At 41.7% G+C, this 14,216-nt stretch overlaps 1 protein-coding gene across 1 annotated transcript; it reads left to right on the top strand.

The window, feature by feature from the left end:
- Positions 1-4,624: 4,624 nt before the first annotated feature.
- LOC137332788 (glucose-dependent insulinotropic receptor) lies at positions 4,625-9,299 on the top strand. Its single transcript, XM_067996724.1, has 4 exons — positions 4,625-5,580; positions 5,749-5,803; positions 7,167-7,289; positions 9,212-9,299. The coding sequence occupies exons 1-4, from the start codon at positions 4,680-4,682 to the stop codon at positions 9,297-9,299; spliced, it is 1,167 nt and encodes a 388-aa protein (XP_067852825.1). The 5' UTR covers positions 4,625-4,679.
- The last annotated feature ends 4,917 nt before the right edge of the window (positions 9,300-14,216 follow it).

Raw genomic sequence — 14,216 nt, 5'->3', positions numbered from 1 at the left:
TGTTTTATAAAGGTTCATCATGACTTCCATACTTTTGTACTCTATGCCTCTATTTATAAAGCTCAGGATCCTGTATGCTTATTTAACCGCTTTCTCAACCTGCTCTGCCACCTTCATCAATTTGTGCACATAAACCCCTAGATCTCTCTGTTCCTGTGCCCCTTTTAGAGTTGTGTCCTCTAGTTTATATTACCTCTCCTCGTTCTTCCTACCGAAATGTATCACTTCACATTTTTCTGCATTAAATTTCATCTGCCACGTGTCTGCCCATGTCACCAGCCTGTCTCTATCCTCTTGAAGTCTATCACTATCCTCCTCACTGTTTACTACCCTTCCAAGTTTTGTGTCACTTGCAAATTTTGAAATTGTGCCCTGTACACCAAGTTCAAGTCACTAATATATATCAAGAAAAGCAGTGGTCCCAGCACTGACCCCTGGGGAACACCACTGTTCACCTCCCTCCAGTCTGAAAAACAACTGTTCACCACTACTCTCTGTTTCCTGTCCCTTAGTCAATTCTATATCCATGTTGCTACTGCTCCCTTTATTCCATGGGCCGCAAACTTACGTGTTTTCCTTTCCTTCGTTGGAGAGCAAAACAAAACTCAGCTGGAATTTCCTCGGGGGTTCTCCGGCTGGAGATTAGTGGATCACCCCGAAAGAAGTGGCATATAGGGCTCAAAAAAGGCCGTTTACGCCATTACTGCACTGTTTCCACAGTAACTTTAGCAGGAGAACCCTGTGGAATGTTAGGGCCAATCCCTCCCGGATAATGTATAGATAATTTCTTCCTGATAAATAGTGGCATTCCATCCCCTGGCTTTTCTTCTCTACCTCCTAAGCAAATACAATGCTGCAGGTTTGTTTTCCACGCCACTTAAATAAATGAGTTTCATCGTGAGACAGGAACATATCTTGGTGACTAATCCTGTTGCCCAGTTTAACACCTAGTTTAGCATGGTGTCATCTCATGACAAATAGTTTTCTTGCCTGTGTTATTGCATTGCAAAATTAGATTAAATTTTCACAATTAACAAAATTCAGATGACAGACTGTTATCTGAGAGATTAGCTATTCTGTTGCGTCTTCATATAAATGGGGCCAATGTCATTTTTACAAGAGTCATTTAGCTATTACAGAAACAACAATTATGCATCAGACCATTTTATTGCTGTAACATTTTGTGGCAGATAGCAATATGTCAGCTTAGTCAACTATAGCAAACATTATGTGTGCCAGTCTTGGACTCAGCTCAATTTTTGTCTTTGTAAACGCTTACTTCTGAAAAGGACTGATCTGAACCAGAGCCAAGCTGTTGTGCAAACAGTGGAAAAATGGTGGTTTTAAGAAAATGCATTTTATGTGCAGCCTGCAGCAATACATTTTGTATAGGAATAGAATCAATATCTATTTGATAAAGATTTAGTTTGATAGTTCAAAGTGAACAGATAGAACAAATTTTCATCATGATACTTAGCTTTAAAAATATCAATTGAAACCCAATACCCTGCTTCAGGACTGCAATAGCATTCTACCAAATTAAAAGAGTTACATTACAATTTCCTAAAGCTACAGATTACTCTTGACTGTATTAGTGGATGGCCCCTTGTTGTAATGGGGAGTTAACCTGTCATGGTTCAAATGGCAAGGCAGAGCATGTGAAAGACTGAAAGTTTTTCCTAATTTCAAACTGTAAATGGTATAGGGATGCTTTAACTGAGAGAGGATTTACAGGATCATATTATTGAATAGTTTGACACCCACCATCTTTGGAGTTTTAAGACTAATGAGAAATTCTGTAACACCTGTGTGATCAGATAAAGGGGGATTTAGAGTGTGAACCTTGCACCAGTTATCCAAAACAGGTTAATGTCTCAAAATTAAAGTAGCAGAAGAAGGAATGTCTTGTTCATCCCCTAATATCATCAACAGTAATTTCTAGTCTTTAATTTGTTTAAAGAATCCAGCAGAATAAGAAATGTTCAGTAGTACATTAAGAACATAAGCCGTGGGGTGTGGAAGACTATTCAACCCACCAAACTTGCTCCTTCCAGCATCCCTCGAGATGGCCACATAGTAATAGTTAGAGACACTGTTCAGAGAAGCCCCCAGCCTCAAAATATCCTATTCTGGCAGCTCTGGAGGGGCCATGATTTCCAGCGCTTACTGCTGGAGAGGTTCATGATATTGGCAGGTCCTCCCCAATCTTACTCCTCTCTCTTGTGATGTACGCTGTCTTGTTCTGCAGAGAAAGAGGATGAGAGTTGGTGAGTGTCTCCTGAAAAGTAGAGTGCAGATGTTGTGGGGCTTCTACTTGTAATGAAGATGCCGAGAGTGAGAGGAAGCGAATGGAGTCAGGATGGAGAGGTGTTGAATGGAAGGCAGTTGTGTGGAGTGTGAAGTGAGGAAGGAAACAAGAGAGAAGCTAGTGATTTTGCAAAGGTTACCAAGCGGGAACAGAATGCTGCCAGTTGATGCTGTGAAGGAAGCAAGGAAAAGGTGAGTGTGTACTTATAATGAGAAGCGGTATAGTGTAACCTTGTGCTGGGTGGTGAAGGATGTGATAGAGGAGAGGGAATTACTGAGAGTGCTATACTCACCCTTGCTACTCTTGTAAGGTAATTGAAGCACTGCCTGCATTGCATCAAGGTCCTGGGGGTGATGCTCCTGGACAACTTAAAATTCTTACCTTCGTAATCAAATCCCTTCTTGGCTTCACCTCTTCCTATCTCTGTAAACTCCTCCAGCCCTACAACCCTTCAAAAACTTTGCATTCCTTCAAAATGTGCATCCTCCTCCCTTCACCCCACCATTGACGGCTGTGCCTTCAGCCATCTAGGCCCCATGCTCTGGAATTCCCCCCTAAAGCTTCTTCACCTCTCCATCTCCATCTTCTCCATTAAGTCTATCCTTAAAATCCACCTCATTGACCAAGCTTTTGGTCACCGCTCCTCATAGCTCCTCTGGCTTGGTGTCTATTTATTTCTGATTACACCTCAATGGAGCGCCTTGGGATATTTTTCAAAGCTAAAGTTGTTATATAAATGCAAGTTGTTGTTGCTTGGGAACTAAGGTGGTGGGATTTTAAAATGGGAGCGTGTGGAGGTGAATTTTGGGTAGGTCTGTTGAAATTCAAATATCAGTTTGTTTTTCCTTTTTTTAAAAGCTATTATGTGAAATATAAAAGTTCTTAAAAGGAACCTGAATTCATTTTTTAATGTAAACATTCTTTTCGGGGGAGCATGCTATCAGACTCCTCCTCCTACCATCCCCCCACCCCAAAAAATGCACCAGTGGTTTTGTGTGTTCAACATTTGCTTTTATACTCCAGGATTTTGTGTACTTATGTATTTCCCCCCCCTCCAAGTGAAGGAATGTTGTAAATACCTACAGCTTCAGGTACAAAGCACGTGTAACTTGTTTTCACATATTAGTGCCGTTCTTGAGTGGTCAGCTTTTTGGGGGCTGTTGTCAACTTTATTTGAAGCTTTTGGTCAGTTCTTGCTGGTTTTTAGCTTGGCATGTATGTAAAGAGAATGGGATGCAAGCAGGAGAGTGGGATTAGACCAGGTGGCTCACATGGCACAGACATGGTAAGCCGAATAGCCTTTGTTTGCTTTGTAACATTCTATTATTCTATTATGGTCAGTGGCCCTCTGAACTTTCTTTTCTTCCTCTTTAGCTCCAAATATGCTAAATACTCTTCCTTCTGGCTACAACGTTAAGACTCATTGCACCATTTTGGGTGGGGGGGGGTGGGTAGGGGGGTGGTGAGGGTATAAAGGGATCTGAGAAAAAGGCAGGGAAAAACGAGTTAAAAGATAGAGCCATGGCTAATGACAATGTTGCAGCTGGCTTGATAGACCAAAAACTACTTCTGTTCTTATGGTTCTACTCTAACATCCTCTCTCAATGCTTCAAAACTATGGAACTCCTCGCCTTCAACTCTTTCCTTCCTCCTACAATATACAAGCTTTAAAAACCCATCCTTAAGTTACTTCCTGACTTATCTCATCTTCCCACCTACTCCTTTCAGCATTGATATCATCCACTATGGGCCTTGGCCTTTCACCCAGATTTCTCAATACATGAACATACAGCTTCATTCCTGTTTGAGGTGATTATCTATAACAATAAAGATAACTTTAAATAAACTCACTCATTACCAATGGCTGCATCTGAGAGGGACTCACCTTATCACATATACTGCTCTGTTGGTTAGCAACGTATGAGACAAAGGTGGATGAAATCATGTTGCTGCACATCACCAACAGTGTTGTTCTTCATTATGATACTATTATTGCTATCAGTAAATCAGGAACTATGAGCTGACCAACTACATTAAAAATTACCTCTTAAAGTCCATTTCAGTTTGATCATACTGCTATATGTGCAACAGGCTGGTTCTCATAAATTCTGAATCATCAGTTGCTTCAGCTACCTTCCGGGTTCTATCTGCATTGACATGACAAGATGTGATAGCCAGCATTTCAGTTCATTTTCCTGACTGTTTTCTGAGCTTTCGAACCATGGATGCTAATCAGTTTGGCGGCATTGTGACAGTGCTTTCACTGCTAATCATCGCTTCCAATGCTGTAGTGATAGTGGTGCTTATCCTAATGATTCCGAAGAACAGATCTGCTAGCTTGTATTTCATCTTGAACCTGGCAGTTGCTGACATGCTGGTAGGATTCACCTGCTTCGGAACAGCGATAAGAGTGCTCACCAGCCAGAGTTTCGCTACCAGCAGGACATTGTGTATATTGCGGATTTCACTTACAACCTCGCCCTCCGCTGCCTCTATATTAACGATGGTCTCTGTTGCTTTCGACCGTTTTCTAGCCATAAAACTACCTTTACAGTACTGCCGACTGATGACAGACAAAATGGTGGCTTTGATCATCGCGGGGCTCTGGATTGTAGCACTTTTAATTGGGTTCCTTCCTGTAATAATTCAGCAGCTACATCCTGATGAATATAATGGTATCTGCACCCTGTTCTCGGTCGTTCATCCTAAGTATGTTATAATTACATTTTGTGCTTGCTTTTTTCCTGCCTCATTAATCTTCGTCTACTTCTACAGTGTAATCCTCAAAATAGCATATTCACATACACGACAAATCCTAAAAAGTGAGCGGATCTGCACTGTCTCCAGCCCTGCTGCAGTACCACGCTGCCACATCCGAGACGTCAAGGCAGTGAGAACCATAGGGATACTTGTTGGATGTTTTATGGTTGCATGGGCTCCTTTCTTCACTGCAAGTACCGTGCAAGCATGTTGCACCAAATGTCTATTATATAGTATCATTGAAGACTATCTCTGGCTTCTTGGTCTTTGCAACTCTCTGATGAATCCACTGATTTATTCCTACTGGCAAAAAGATGTGAGAATGCAGGTTTATCAGACATGTCGCCGTGTGAAATTCAGGAATTCCCCCGTGCTCAGCTTCATCTGGTGTCAGCAGGAAGCAGGTAACGTTCAGATCCCCGGTTCAGAGAGAGAGAATGAAGATCACTTACCTGGGTCCTGTCCAGCAATTGATACTACCGGTTATCATATGACAACGAATACGCCAAAAGGTATGTACATGCACTGTTCAGAATCGATAAGATTCAAAAGGACTAGATGTGGTTTGCATTAAATTGTGAAAGTTGTGGTCAAACAGAGTGTCCACAGGGAGAAATATAAATGGATTTCAAGGCAACAAGGACAATACCTTGCATTTATGTAATACCTTTGATCTAAAGAACATCTCTTGGCACTTCAGATAGACGTGAGGAAAATTGATCCTGAGCCAAGAAGGTAGAGATTAGGAGGGGTGACTAAAAGCTTTGTCGAAGAGATGGGTTTTGAGAAGGTTTTTAAGGGAAAGGGGGAAGGTGAAGAGGTGGAGAGATTTCAAGAGGCAAAAGGCTTGACCACCAAGGGTGGGGTAAAGGAGTGGGAACACACAAAAGGCCACTGTCAATGGAATGGAGTGTTTGGGGGAGGGGTGTAGGGCTGGGAGAGATTTCAGAGATAGAATGGGGCAAGGCCATGGAGGGATTTAAAGATGAGGATGATGATTTTAAATGTCATGGGAACAGGGAGCCAATTTAGTGAGGACCGAGGTGATGGGCGAGTGGGACTTAATGTGGCACAGTTGTGTTTTACTGTACATCGTCCCAGCTACTTAATTTCTGCTGAATTTTTTAATATACATACAGAAGAGTCACTAAATTTCAGTAAAAATTGAAATAACTGAATTGTTCGTTAAAGAAAAGTTTCTACTTTGTTTTTGCTCTCTAATTTTCTCCCCATCTTCTCCTGAAGGCTCTGACTCAGTTAGGGTACAATTCCATGGGCACTAGGAAGCCTTTAATACTTTGCCCAAATAGCCATTCTCCATGTGTGAACATAGTGAGGCTAGCCAGGACGTTTGACCATGAGAGGGCATAACAGACAACATAGATCCTGAGAGGACGTAACGGACAGCCTAGATCCTGAGAGGACGTAACAGACAGCCTAGATCCTGAGAGGACGTAACAGACAACATAGATCCTGAGAGGACGTAACGGACAGCCTAGATCCTGAGAGGACGTAACAGACAGCCTAGATCCTGAGAGGACATAATAGACAGCTTAGGTCCTGTCCTCAGCCAACACTCATGCAAGTGCAGTTTCCAACATGAGTTGCTGAATAGTGATCAGGAACAAGAACCCATGCTAATTTGTTCCCTCTTCCAAGGATACTAAGGGCAATTATAGTGGCCCTATTGTGGTCTTGGCTGAGATCAGCTAACTCAGCAAGACTGAACCTCGCACTGTATTAGTCTGTATGGATTAGTCTTACACTGGATGGTGCACAAGTGCAGACGATTGGGGAACTGTTTTTAACATTCTAATCCAGCTACATTTACCACAAAGGCAACTAGGATATCACAGCTCTGAAACTGTGTGAACTGTGACTTTGAGAAATACAGTCCCCACCACTTAAACCGCCCACGATCAAATTGGGCATTCGGTTAAATTGGGCAAATAGCGTAAACCAATTGCCATTTCCATTATTGTCAATTACAAAGTCACCGCCAACAGTGTTTTAAGCACGCCGGCCATTTCAGGCAGACAGGTGTTCAGTGAGTAGTTCACTTTTCGTTAAGGTGCAATTAACCTGTTATACTTCTCAGCTGTGGAGCCACACGGGAAATTCAGCTGAAGGGAAGCTGGGCGAGGCTGAATAATCTCTACGAACAGCTTCAGTATGGAAGTGCAAGTGAGGAGTTTGTGGTTCATTGCCATGTCCCATCAATGTGAGAATCGTGCAGAACATTATACAATAACTACAGTGTACATTGCACCAGAGAACTGTACGAGCAGGTCAGAATTATAGAGCACTGAGTTCCAGCAGCAGCATCTCTCACGTACCTGATTAATACAGGATAGTTCAGGGATAGTCAGCGATGGGGGACATTAGCAGGCTTTAAATGGAACGATTTGAATTATAAACCGTCCAACGCGTATAGTGATTAAATGCATAAATTGAAACCCATTATAGGATAGATTGTACATGGCCTTTACTGGAAAGGAGCAGGCTTGATTACCTAAATGGAATTTTCTCATTCTGTGTTTTTTTCTCATGTTCTGATCTACCCGAGATGATAGGCACTAAGGGATGCAAACATGACTCTGAAATACTTACTGGATATAAGCTGAATGTCTGAATTCCAGGCTTTGGGTTATAAAACAAACAAAGGACCACAACAATGACAGAATACTTTGAAACCATATACACCACAGCAAAACAAATGCCAACAAGGAACACGCAGGAACAAAATGTGAAGTTAACTAGACACAAAGCAAGGCACAAATATCCTGTACTGGCAGACGTTAACGATGCAGATCATACTGTAAACTCTGCAAAATGTGTTTAAAAAAACATATTTTACAACAACTAAAACCACTTAAGATTTTATTATTTCAAATCTCTGGATGGTGCTGCAGGACAAAACACAGTCCAAAATTCTATAGGATGGTGCATCTAGCAGAATGGAGTATATAATATGCAGAGAGAACAGTACTGCTCAATCAGATTCTGTTTTCTGATTATGGTTCTGTGAAGTGCCTTGGGATGTTTATCTACATTAAAGGCATTATACAAATGCAAGTAGTTGTTGTTGGATGCAATGGGCCCTCTGATATCTCACTTAAGTGGTGATTTGTCATGTGTGAGCTTGGACAGTAAGTGCTGAGCTATTGGATTATGGGTGGCATCACAGCTGAGATTGATCCAGTTCTCATTGTGCCCACTTTCCAGTGAGGTTCACTGGATAGTAATCAGGAGCTGAATACTGGTTGAGCTTTCTCCTCCTGAGCCCTGGGGGCACAGAGGTGAATTGTAATTGGTCTGTCACCTTTCCTTGTCTGCCTTAGAAATGTAATCTGCTTGAAAAACTATGATCAGATAAACGCTGTTATCTGTATTTAATCTCTGTACGACTATACGTCACATTTTAATAAAGTTCTTTAATGGAGTGAAGCAGCTTGGACACAGTTTATTTAAAGCAGGTTGGCTTACTCAATGTGGACTTAATTGGAACAAGAAGTCCATCAACATCTGGTAATGCAGTTCATTTTGTAATAATAAAGCAAGCAGATGCTGCTATTTGTCTTGCAGCTGGCTCTCAAATTAACTGCAAAGGAGATTAACATTGATTTTGACCCATCTTTAACAATGATCTTCACGAAAATTAATTGGTTTGTCATTTACTGACACTAACAGCCATTGTCATTTCTGACAACTTTTACTGGAGTTTTTAAACAAGATTTTGTGAAGTTAAGATACTTACCAGATTTTCTGTCGAATCTTCCACAAATGTAAATATTATCATATTAGCTCCAAATTCAGGGACAACTCAATATCAACAGTGCCAGACTGTTAAATTCAGAACTGATATCACGTGTGTACTGAAATGCGGTGTTGTAGCCCAACTTTCATGGTTGTAATTGTGAGTATGGTTTGAGTTGCACTGCTCCATTTATAGCAATTGCAATGACACATTTGCGCCCATGAGTATACAACTCAGCTGACTCAGTTCACTTTGTAGAAAATTACAATGACAAACCTGTACCCTACTCAAATACACTGTGCCATCACAACACCCTACTTGAGCATAATTTTTTTTAAACTTTGTTTTCTGCATGAAATCTGAAATTATTATCCTTTTGATTCTAGATACACCAAAAGGGACTTGACTTGGTTCAGCTGCTTTGACAAAGTAAGCCATGGACTCATCTATATGCAGCACAGAGCTGGGGTGTAAGGACAGCAAGTAATCTGTCACATGGATTCTGCATCTCCTTCAGGATAATATTGGAAAATATACAGTGAGTCGTAAGGATTCATCTATAAGTTCAGGCTTCCAATGCCAAAGTCATGGACATATGACAGTGTATATCCACCATATTCTTCATTGGAATGATCTGTTTGTTACATAAGTATGTCAACCCACAGAAGCCAATATAAAGGTACTGGACATGCATTTTAATAACAATCATACAACTACTGAGACTCCATGATTTTTTATTCTCAGTATTTTTGGAAGCATTTGCGTAGTCCAAATGGTTAACTTCCTAGAGTTAAGGTGGTCATTTTGAATTATTACTCTTCAATTTTGATCAGATACGTTATTTTTCTGTCAGCAGAGTTTTACTGTCATTTTGATGGATGACACAGTGGAGAAAGATGGCTGTTCCTTTTTCTTTGAAATTGATGAAAAATCTCTGCACACCGCTTTTCCTTTCACACATGGATGATCTCAGCCCTATTGTTCTGGGCACTGATGTATCAGAGAAACTGTGAGATCTCCTGTTCCTGGCATGCCTACCACCGCTGTCTCCTTTTAAGTATGATGTGGAGATGCCGGTGATGGACTGGGGTCGGCAAATGTAAGGAATCTTACAACACCAGGTTATAGTCCAACTGTTTTATTTGAAAATCACAAGCTTTCGGAGGCTTTCTCCTTCGCCAGGTGAAGTGAATTTAAGTATGTATGGAGTAAAGTCTGATTACATGTATTGTTGAGATAGCCATCTGTACTATGATCTGTGACCTGGGATATATTGATGATAGCGTATTCATATACCTCAATAAATTGCTTCTATTTTTATTCAGTTGTGTCCAATGTTCAATTTAAACTTAACAACAAAAGGTGACCAGGGCTGGTTCTGGACTGTTGAAGAAACCATGAGGCTGGAAGCACTCCTTCCCCATGTTTAACACAATTCACCAACTTATGAGTTTTTTTTGGTGGTATGACAACAGGTTGGAGCAAGAGACAGTTGTGATAAGGGCATATATCTCAGCAAATTAATCTTTGTGGTTCGTCTAAAATTGTACCAGGCTAGCAATGGGCTGTCGGCATCACTTCACTCAATCCATGCTCCCGCAGTATTACGCCACATTTTTAAAAAAGTTATTATTTTCTTGCTCTTAGATCTGCAACATGCATCTCGGTTTGACTGAGGACCTTTCTTCCCAAACATCTGCGCAGGCTGCCCTTGAGCTGGTCACTTAAGAGATACACAAGAGTGCTGCAGATTGATTCGCTCTCTAATTTTCCCTTTCTCAGTGCCCACTGAGGGTCTGGATTAGGACAATGGCATGCACCATCATTGTGGAAGAACGAATCAACACATAAATACAAGGCGAAAACAGATATCGAAATATTTCTCAAGAATCTGATAGTGCCCAAGAGTGGCTGAAACCAAAGCTTGAGTAAAGATTGTCTGGCTATTGCCTCGGTCAGAAAATATATATGACACAGGGAAACAAACAAAATGCTCAAAACATTTCCAAGTCCAAAATTTCTAAAGCCCAAAATAAGATTTATAAAAATATAGACATCAAAAATGTCATATTTCAAAAAAACAAGATTACATTAAAATTGTTTTGTGAATCTTGATATTTTCTTTAATATTTTTGCTCCAAGGCCTCAGCCTGTCTCAAAAGCCCATGGTTCAACTAATATTTTTTCCCCAGAACAGTTGAAAGGAGTTACCAATTACACCTGTGCAGTCTGGGCATATGCAATTTGCAGAATTTCCCAGCACCAGTAGTAATGTCTCTGGATTTTGCAAGTACAAGATATATATCCTCATTCTGTGAGAGATTTCTGTTTCATTGTATTTCAAAAAGACTTGGAAACCATCTGGAGATTTTTAAAATCCTAAATTTAGGTATTATATGCAATTCCATAGTGTCTACAGCACAGAAACAGGCCATTCGGCCCAACTGGTCTATGCCGGTGTTTATGCTCCACACGAGCCTCCTCCCATCCCTCTTTATCTAACCCTATCAGCATATCCCTCTATTCCTTTCTCCCTCATGTGCTTATCTAGCTTCCCCTTAAATGTATCTATGCTATTCGTCAACTACTCCTTAGAATCATAGAATGATACAGCACAGAAGGAGGCCATTCGGCCCATCATGCCTGTGTCAGCTCTTTGAAAGAGCTATCCAATTAGTTCCACTCCTCTGCTCTTTCCCCACAGCCCGACAATTGTTTCCCCTTCAATTATTTATCCAATTCCCTTTTGAAAGTTATTATTGAATCTGCTTCCACCACTCTTTCAGGCAATGCATTCCAGATCATAACAACTTGCTATGTAAACATTTCTTTCCTCATGTCGCCTCTGGTTCTTTTGCCAATTACCTTAAATATGTGTTCTCTGGTTCTGATCCTTCTGCTACTGAAAACAATTTCTCCTTATTTACTCTATCAAAACCCTCCTTATGGTAGCGAGTTCCACATTCCTACCACTCTTCGGGTAAAGAAGTTTCTCCTGAATTCTTTATTGGTTTTATTGTTGAGTATCATATTTATGGCTCCTAGTTTTGGTATCTCCCAAAAGTGGAAACATCTTCTCTACATTTACCTTATCAAATCCCTTCATAATTTTAAAGACCTCTATTAGGTCACCCTTCAGCCTTCTCTTCTCTAGAGAAAAGAGCATCAACCTGTTCAGCTTTTCCTGATAAGTTTATGCTCGTGAATCTTTTTTGCACCTTCTCCAGTGCCTGTATGTCCATTTTATAATATTGGAGATCAGAGCTGTGCACAGTACTCTAGGTGTGGTCTAACCAAGGTTCGATACAAGTTTAACATAACGGTTCTGCTTTTCAATTCTATCCCTTTAAAAATGAACCCTAGTGCTTGGTTTGCTTTTTTTATGGCCTTATTAACCTGCATCGCTGCTTTTAGTGATTTGTGTATCTGTACCTCTAGATTCCTTTGCACTTCTCTTCCATTTAGACTCTCATTGTCCAAGAGGTATGTTGCCTCTTTATTCTTCCTACCTAAATGTACCACCTCACATTTAACTATATAGAAATTCATTTGCCAATTAAACACCCATTCTGCAAGTTTATTAATGCCTTCTTGTATTTTGTCGCAGTACTAACTATACCCCCCAATTTGATGTTGTCTGCAGATTTTGAAATTCTACTTCCGATTCCTGAGTCCAAATCATCAATGTAAACTGTGAACAACAGTGGTCCCAGTGCCGATCCCTGTGGAACACCACTTCCTACCTTTTGCCAGTCTGAGTAGCTTAACCCCTACTCTCTGTTTTCTGTTTTGTATCCAGCTTGCTATCCATTCTGCTACTTGTCCCCTGATTCCACATGCTCTGACCTTAGTCATGAGTCTACAATGCGGTAACTTACAAATATATTACATCTACTACATTACCCTTGTCTACTCTTTCTGTTACTTCTGAATTAATAAAGTTGGTCAAGCATGACCTCCCCTTCTGAAATCCGTGCTGATTATTCTTTATCACATTTTCGGTTTCCAGATGTTTTTCTATTACGTCTTTCAGTAAAGATTCCATTATTTTTCCTACCACTGATGTTAAGCTAACTGGTCAATAGGTAATCTTACACATTTAAACTATTACTGGGTGCTTAATTTTTACTTCACAGGTTTTCCAGCTACCTGACTATCTTTGAGATATAGAGAGAGAAAACAAAGTTTGGCTCACACCAACCCGTGGCAATGCTTTCCCATCCAACAGGCCCGCCAGCCATCCTTACCTGTCACAGTCCCTGAGGCTGTTATTGCATATTAGCCCTACCCATCAGCCACCCAACCCACCTCCACCAGTCGAGGACCTCTCTGTGTTCCCAAGCCATCATCCACATTCCCAGCCCGATGCCAGATTTTAGCACAAAATGTGCTTTATATTCGCTGACTGTATGTATGCGGCCTGAACAGGCCTGGGGTGGGTTGGACCAGATTCCTTTGGACTAGCCCCACAATATTGCACAACCATGCCCTTATCAATGCTGCTGAACTCCAGACCTGCCTCACCAGTTCTCCCAGAATTCAGGACACTCCCAATTACTCTAGGATTCCTCTCATAGTGCTGTGAGACTCCAAGAGCTCTCTGAGGCCCCAGGAACCACCCCTCCCGCCAGTGGTTCCAGACTCCAGAGAACATCCTCTCAGTGCTCCCAGATTATGAGAAGCCCCCCTACCAAACCATAACATGATTCCTCTCCCCTGTGTTCCTGGAGTCAGGTAGCCCTCTTCCTAGTACTCCCAGATCCTGGGACTTTCTCACAGTGCTTCCTGATTTAGGACCCCCTTTCCCAACATTCCCAAACCGCTGGACCTTTATCCCAGTATTCATAGACCCCAGGACGGTCCAAATGCACCCAGATGCTCAGACCCCTCCCAGTACTCCTAACCCCTGGGACCTCCCCTCCCAGTACTCCCAGTCTCTGGTATCCCCCTTCCAGTGCTTGCAGATGCTGAACCCTCCTCCCCAATGATTCTGAACCTCGCAATTGTCCTCTTCAGTACTGTCAGAACCTCTGCTCTGCCATATCCTGCTGCAATGCTACCAGACCCTACAATCTTGCCCACCTGGTACATGAATACACCAGCGTCATCTACCCAGTGCTGTCAGGTACCTCCTCTCAGTATATCCCAGGAAGCCCCATTGTACTGACATACTTTAGGTTCCCCTTCGTTCTCCAGACTCCACCCTCCCTGATGTTGCCATCTCTCAGGACTCTCTTCCCCTTGACCTCAATATCTCCCCGAATACTCCAAGAGCCCAGCACTAATGCCACAGTGCTGTCATGCCCTGGACCTCCCAACTGCTACCAAGCTCTAGGACTCCACCTCCTTGCACTACTGCCAGATGGCAGGAGTCACTCACTAAACCAAACT

Source organism: Heptranchias perlo, chromosome 15 (genome assembly GCF_035084215.1).
Source record: "Heptranchias perlo isolate sHepPer1 chromosome 15, sHepPer1.hap1, whole genome shotgun sequence".
NCBI lineage: Eukaryota > Metazoa > Chordata > Chondrichthyes > Hexanchiformes > Hexanchidae > Heptranchias > Heptranchias perlo.
Note: the sequence above shows the minus strand (reverse complement) of the source record. Positions and strands in the feature narration are given on the sequence as shown.

What these genes read in the sequence shown, in the direction of transcription:
- LOC137332788 (XM_067996724.1), top strand. Translation starts at nt 4,680, where the DNA reads ATGCTGGTAGGATTCACCTGCTTCGGAACAGCGATAAGAGTGCTCACC. An exon ending in GACAACGAATACGCCAAAAG is followed by an intron (nt 5,581 to 5,748) that starts GTATGTACATGC and finishes TTTGATCTAAAG; the next exon opens with AACATCTCTTGGCACTTCAG. An exon ending in CATTGCCATGTCCCATCAAT is followed by an intron (nt 7,290 to 9,211) that starts GTGAGAATCGTG and finishes TTTTGATTCTAG; the next exon opens with ATACACCAAAAGGGACTTGA.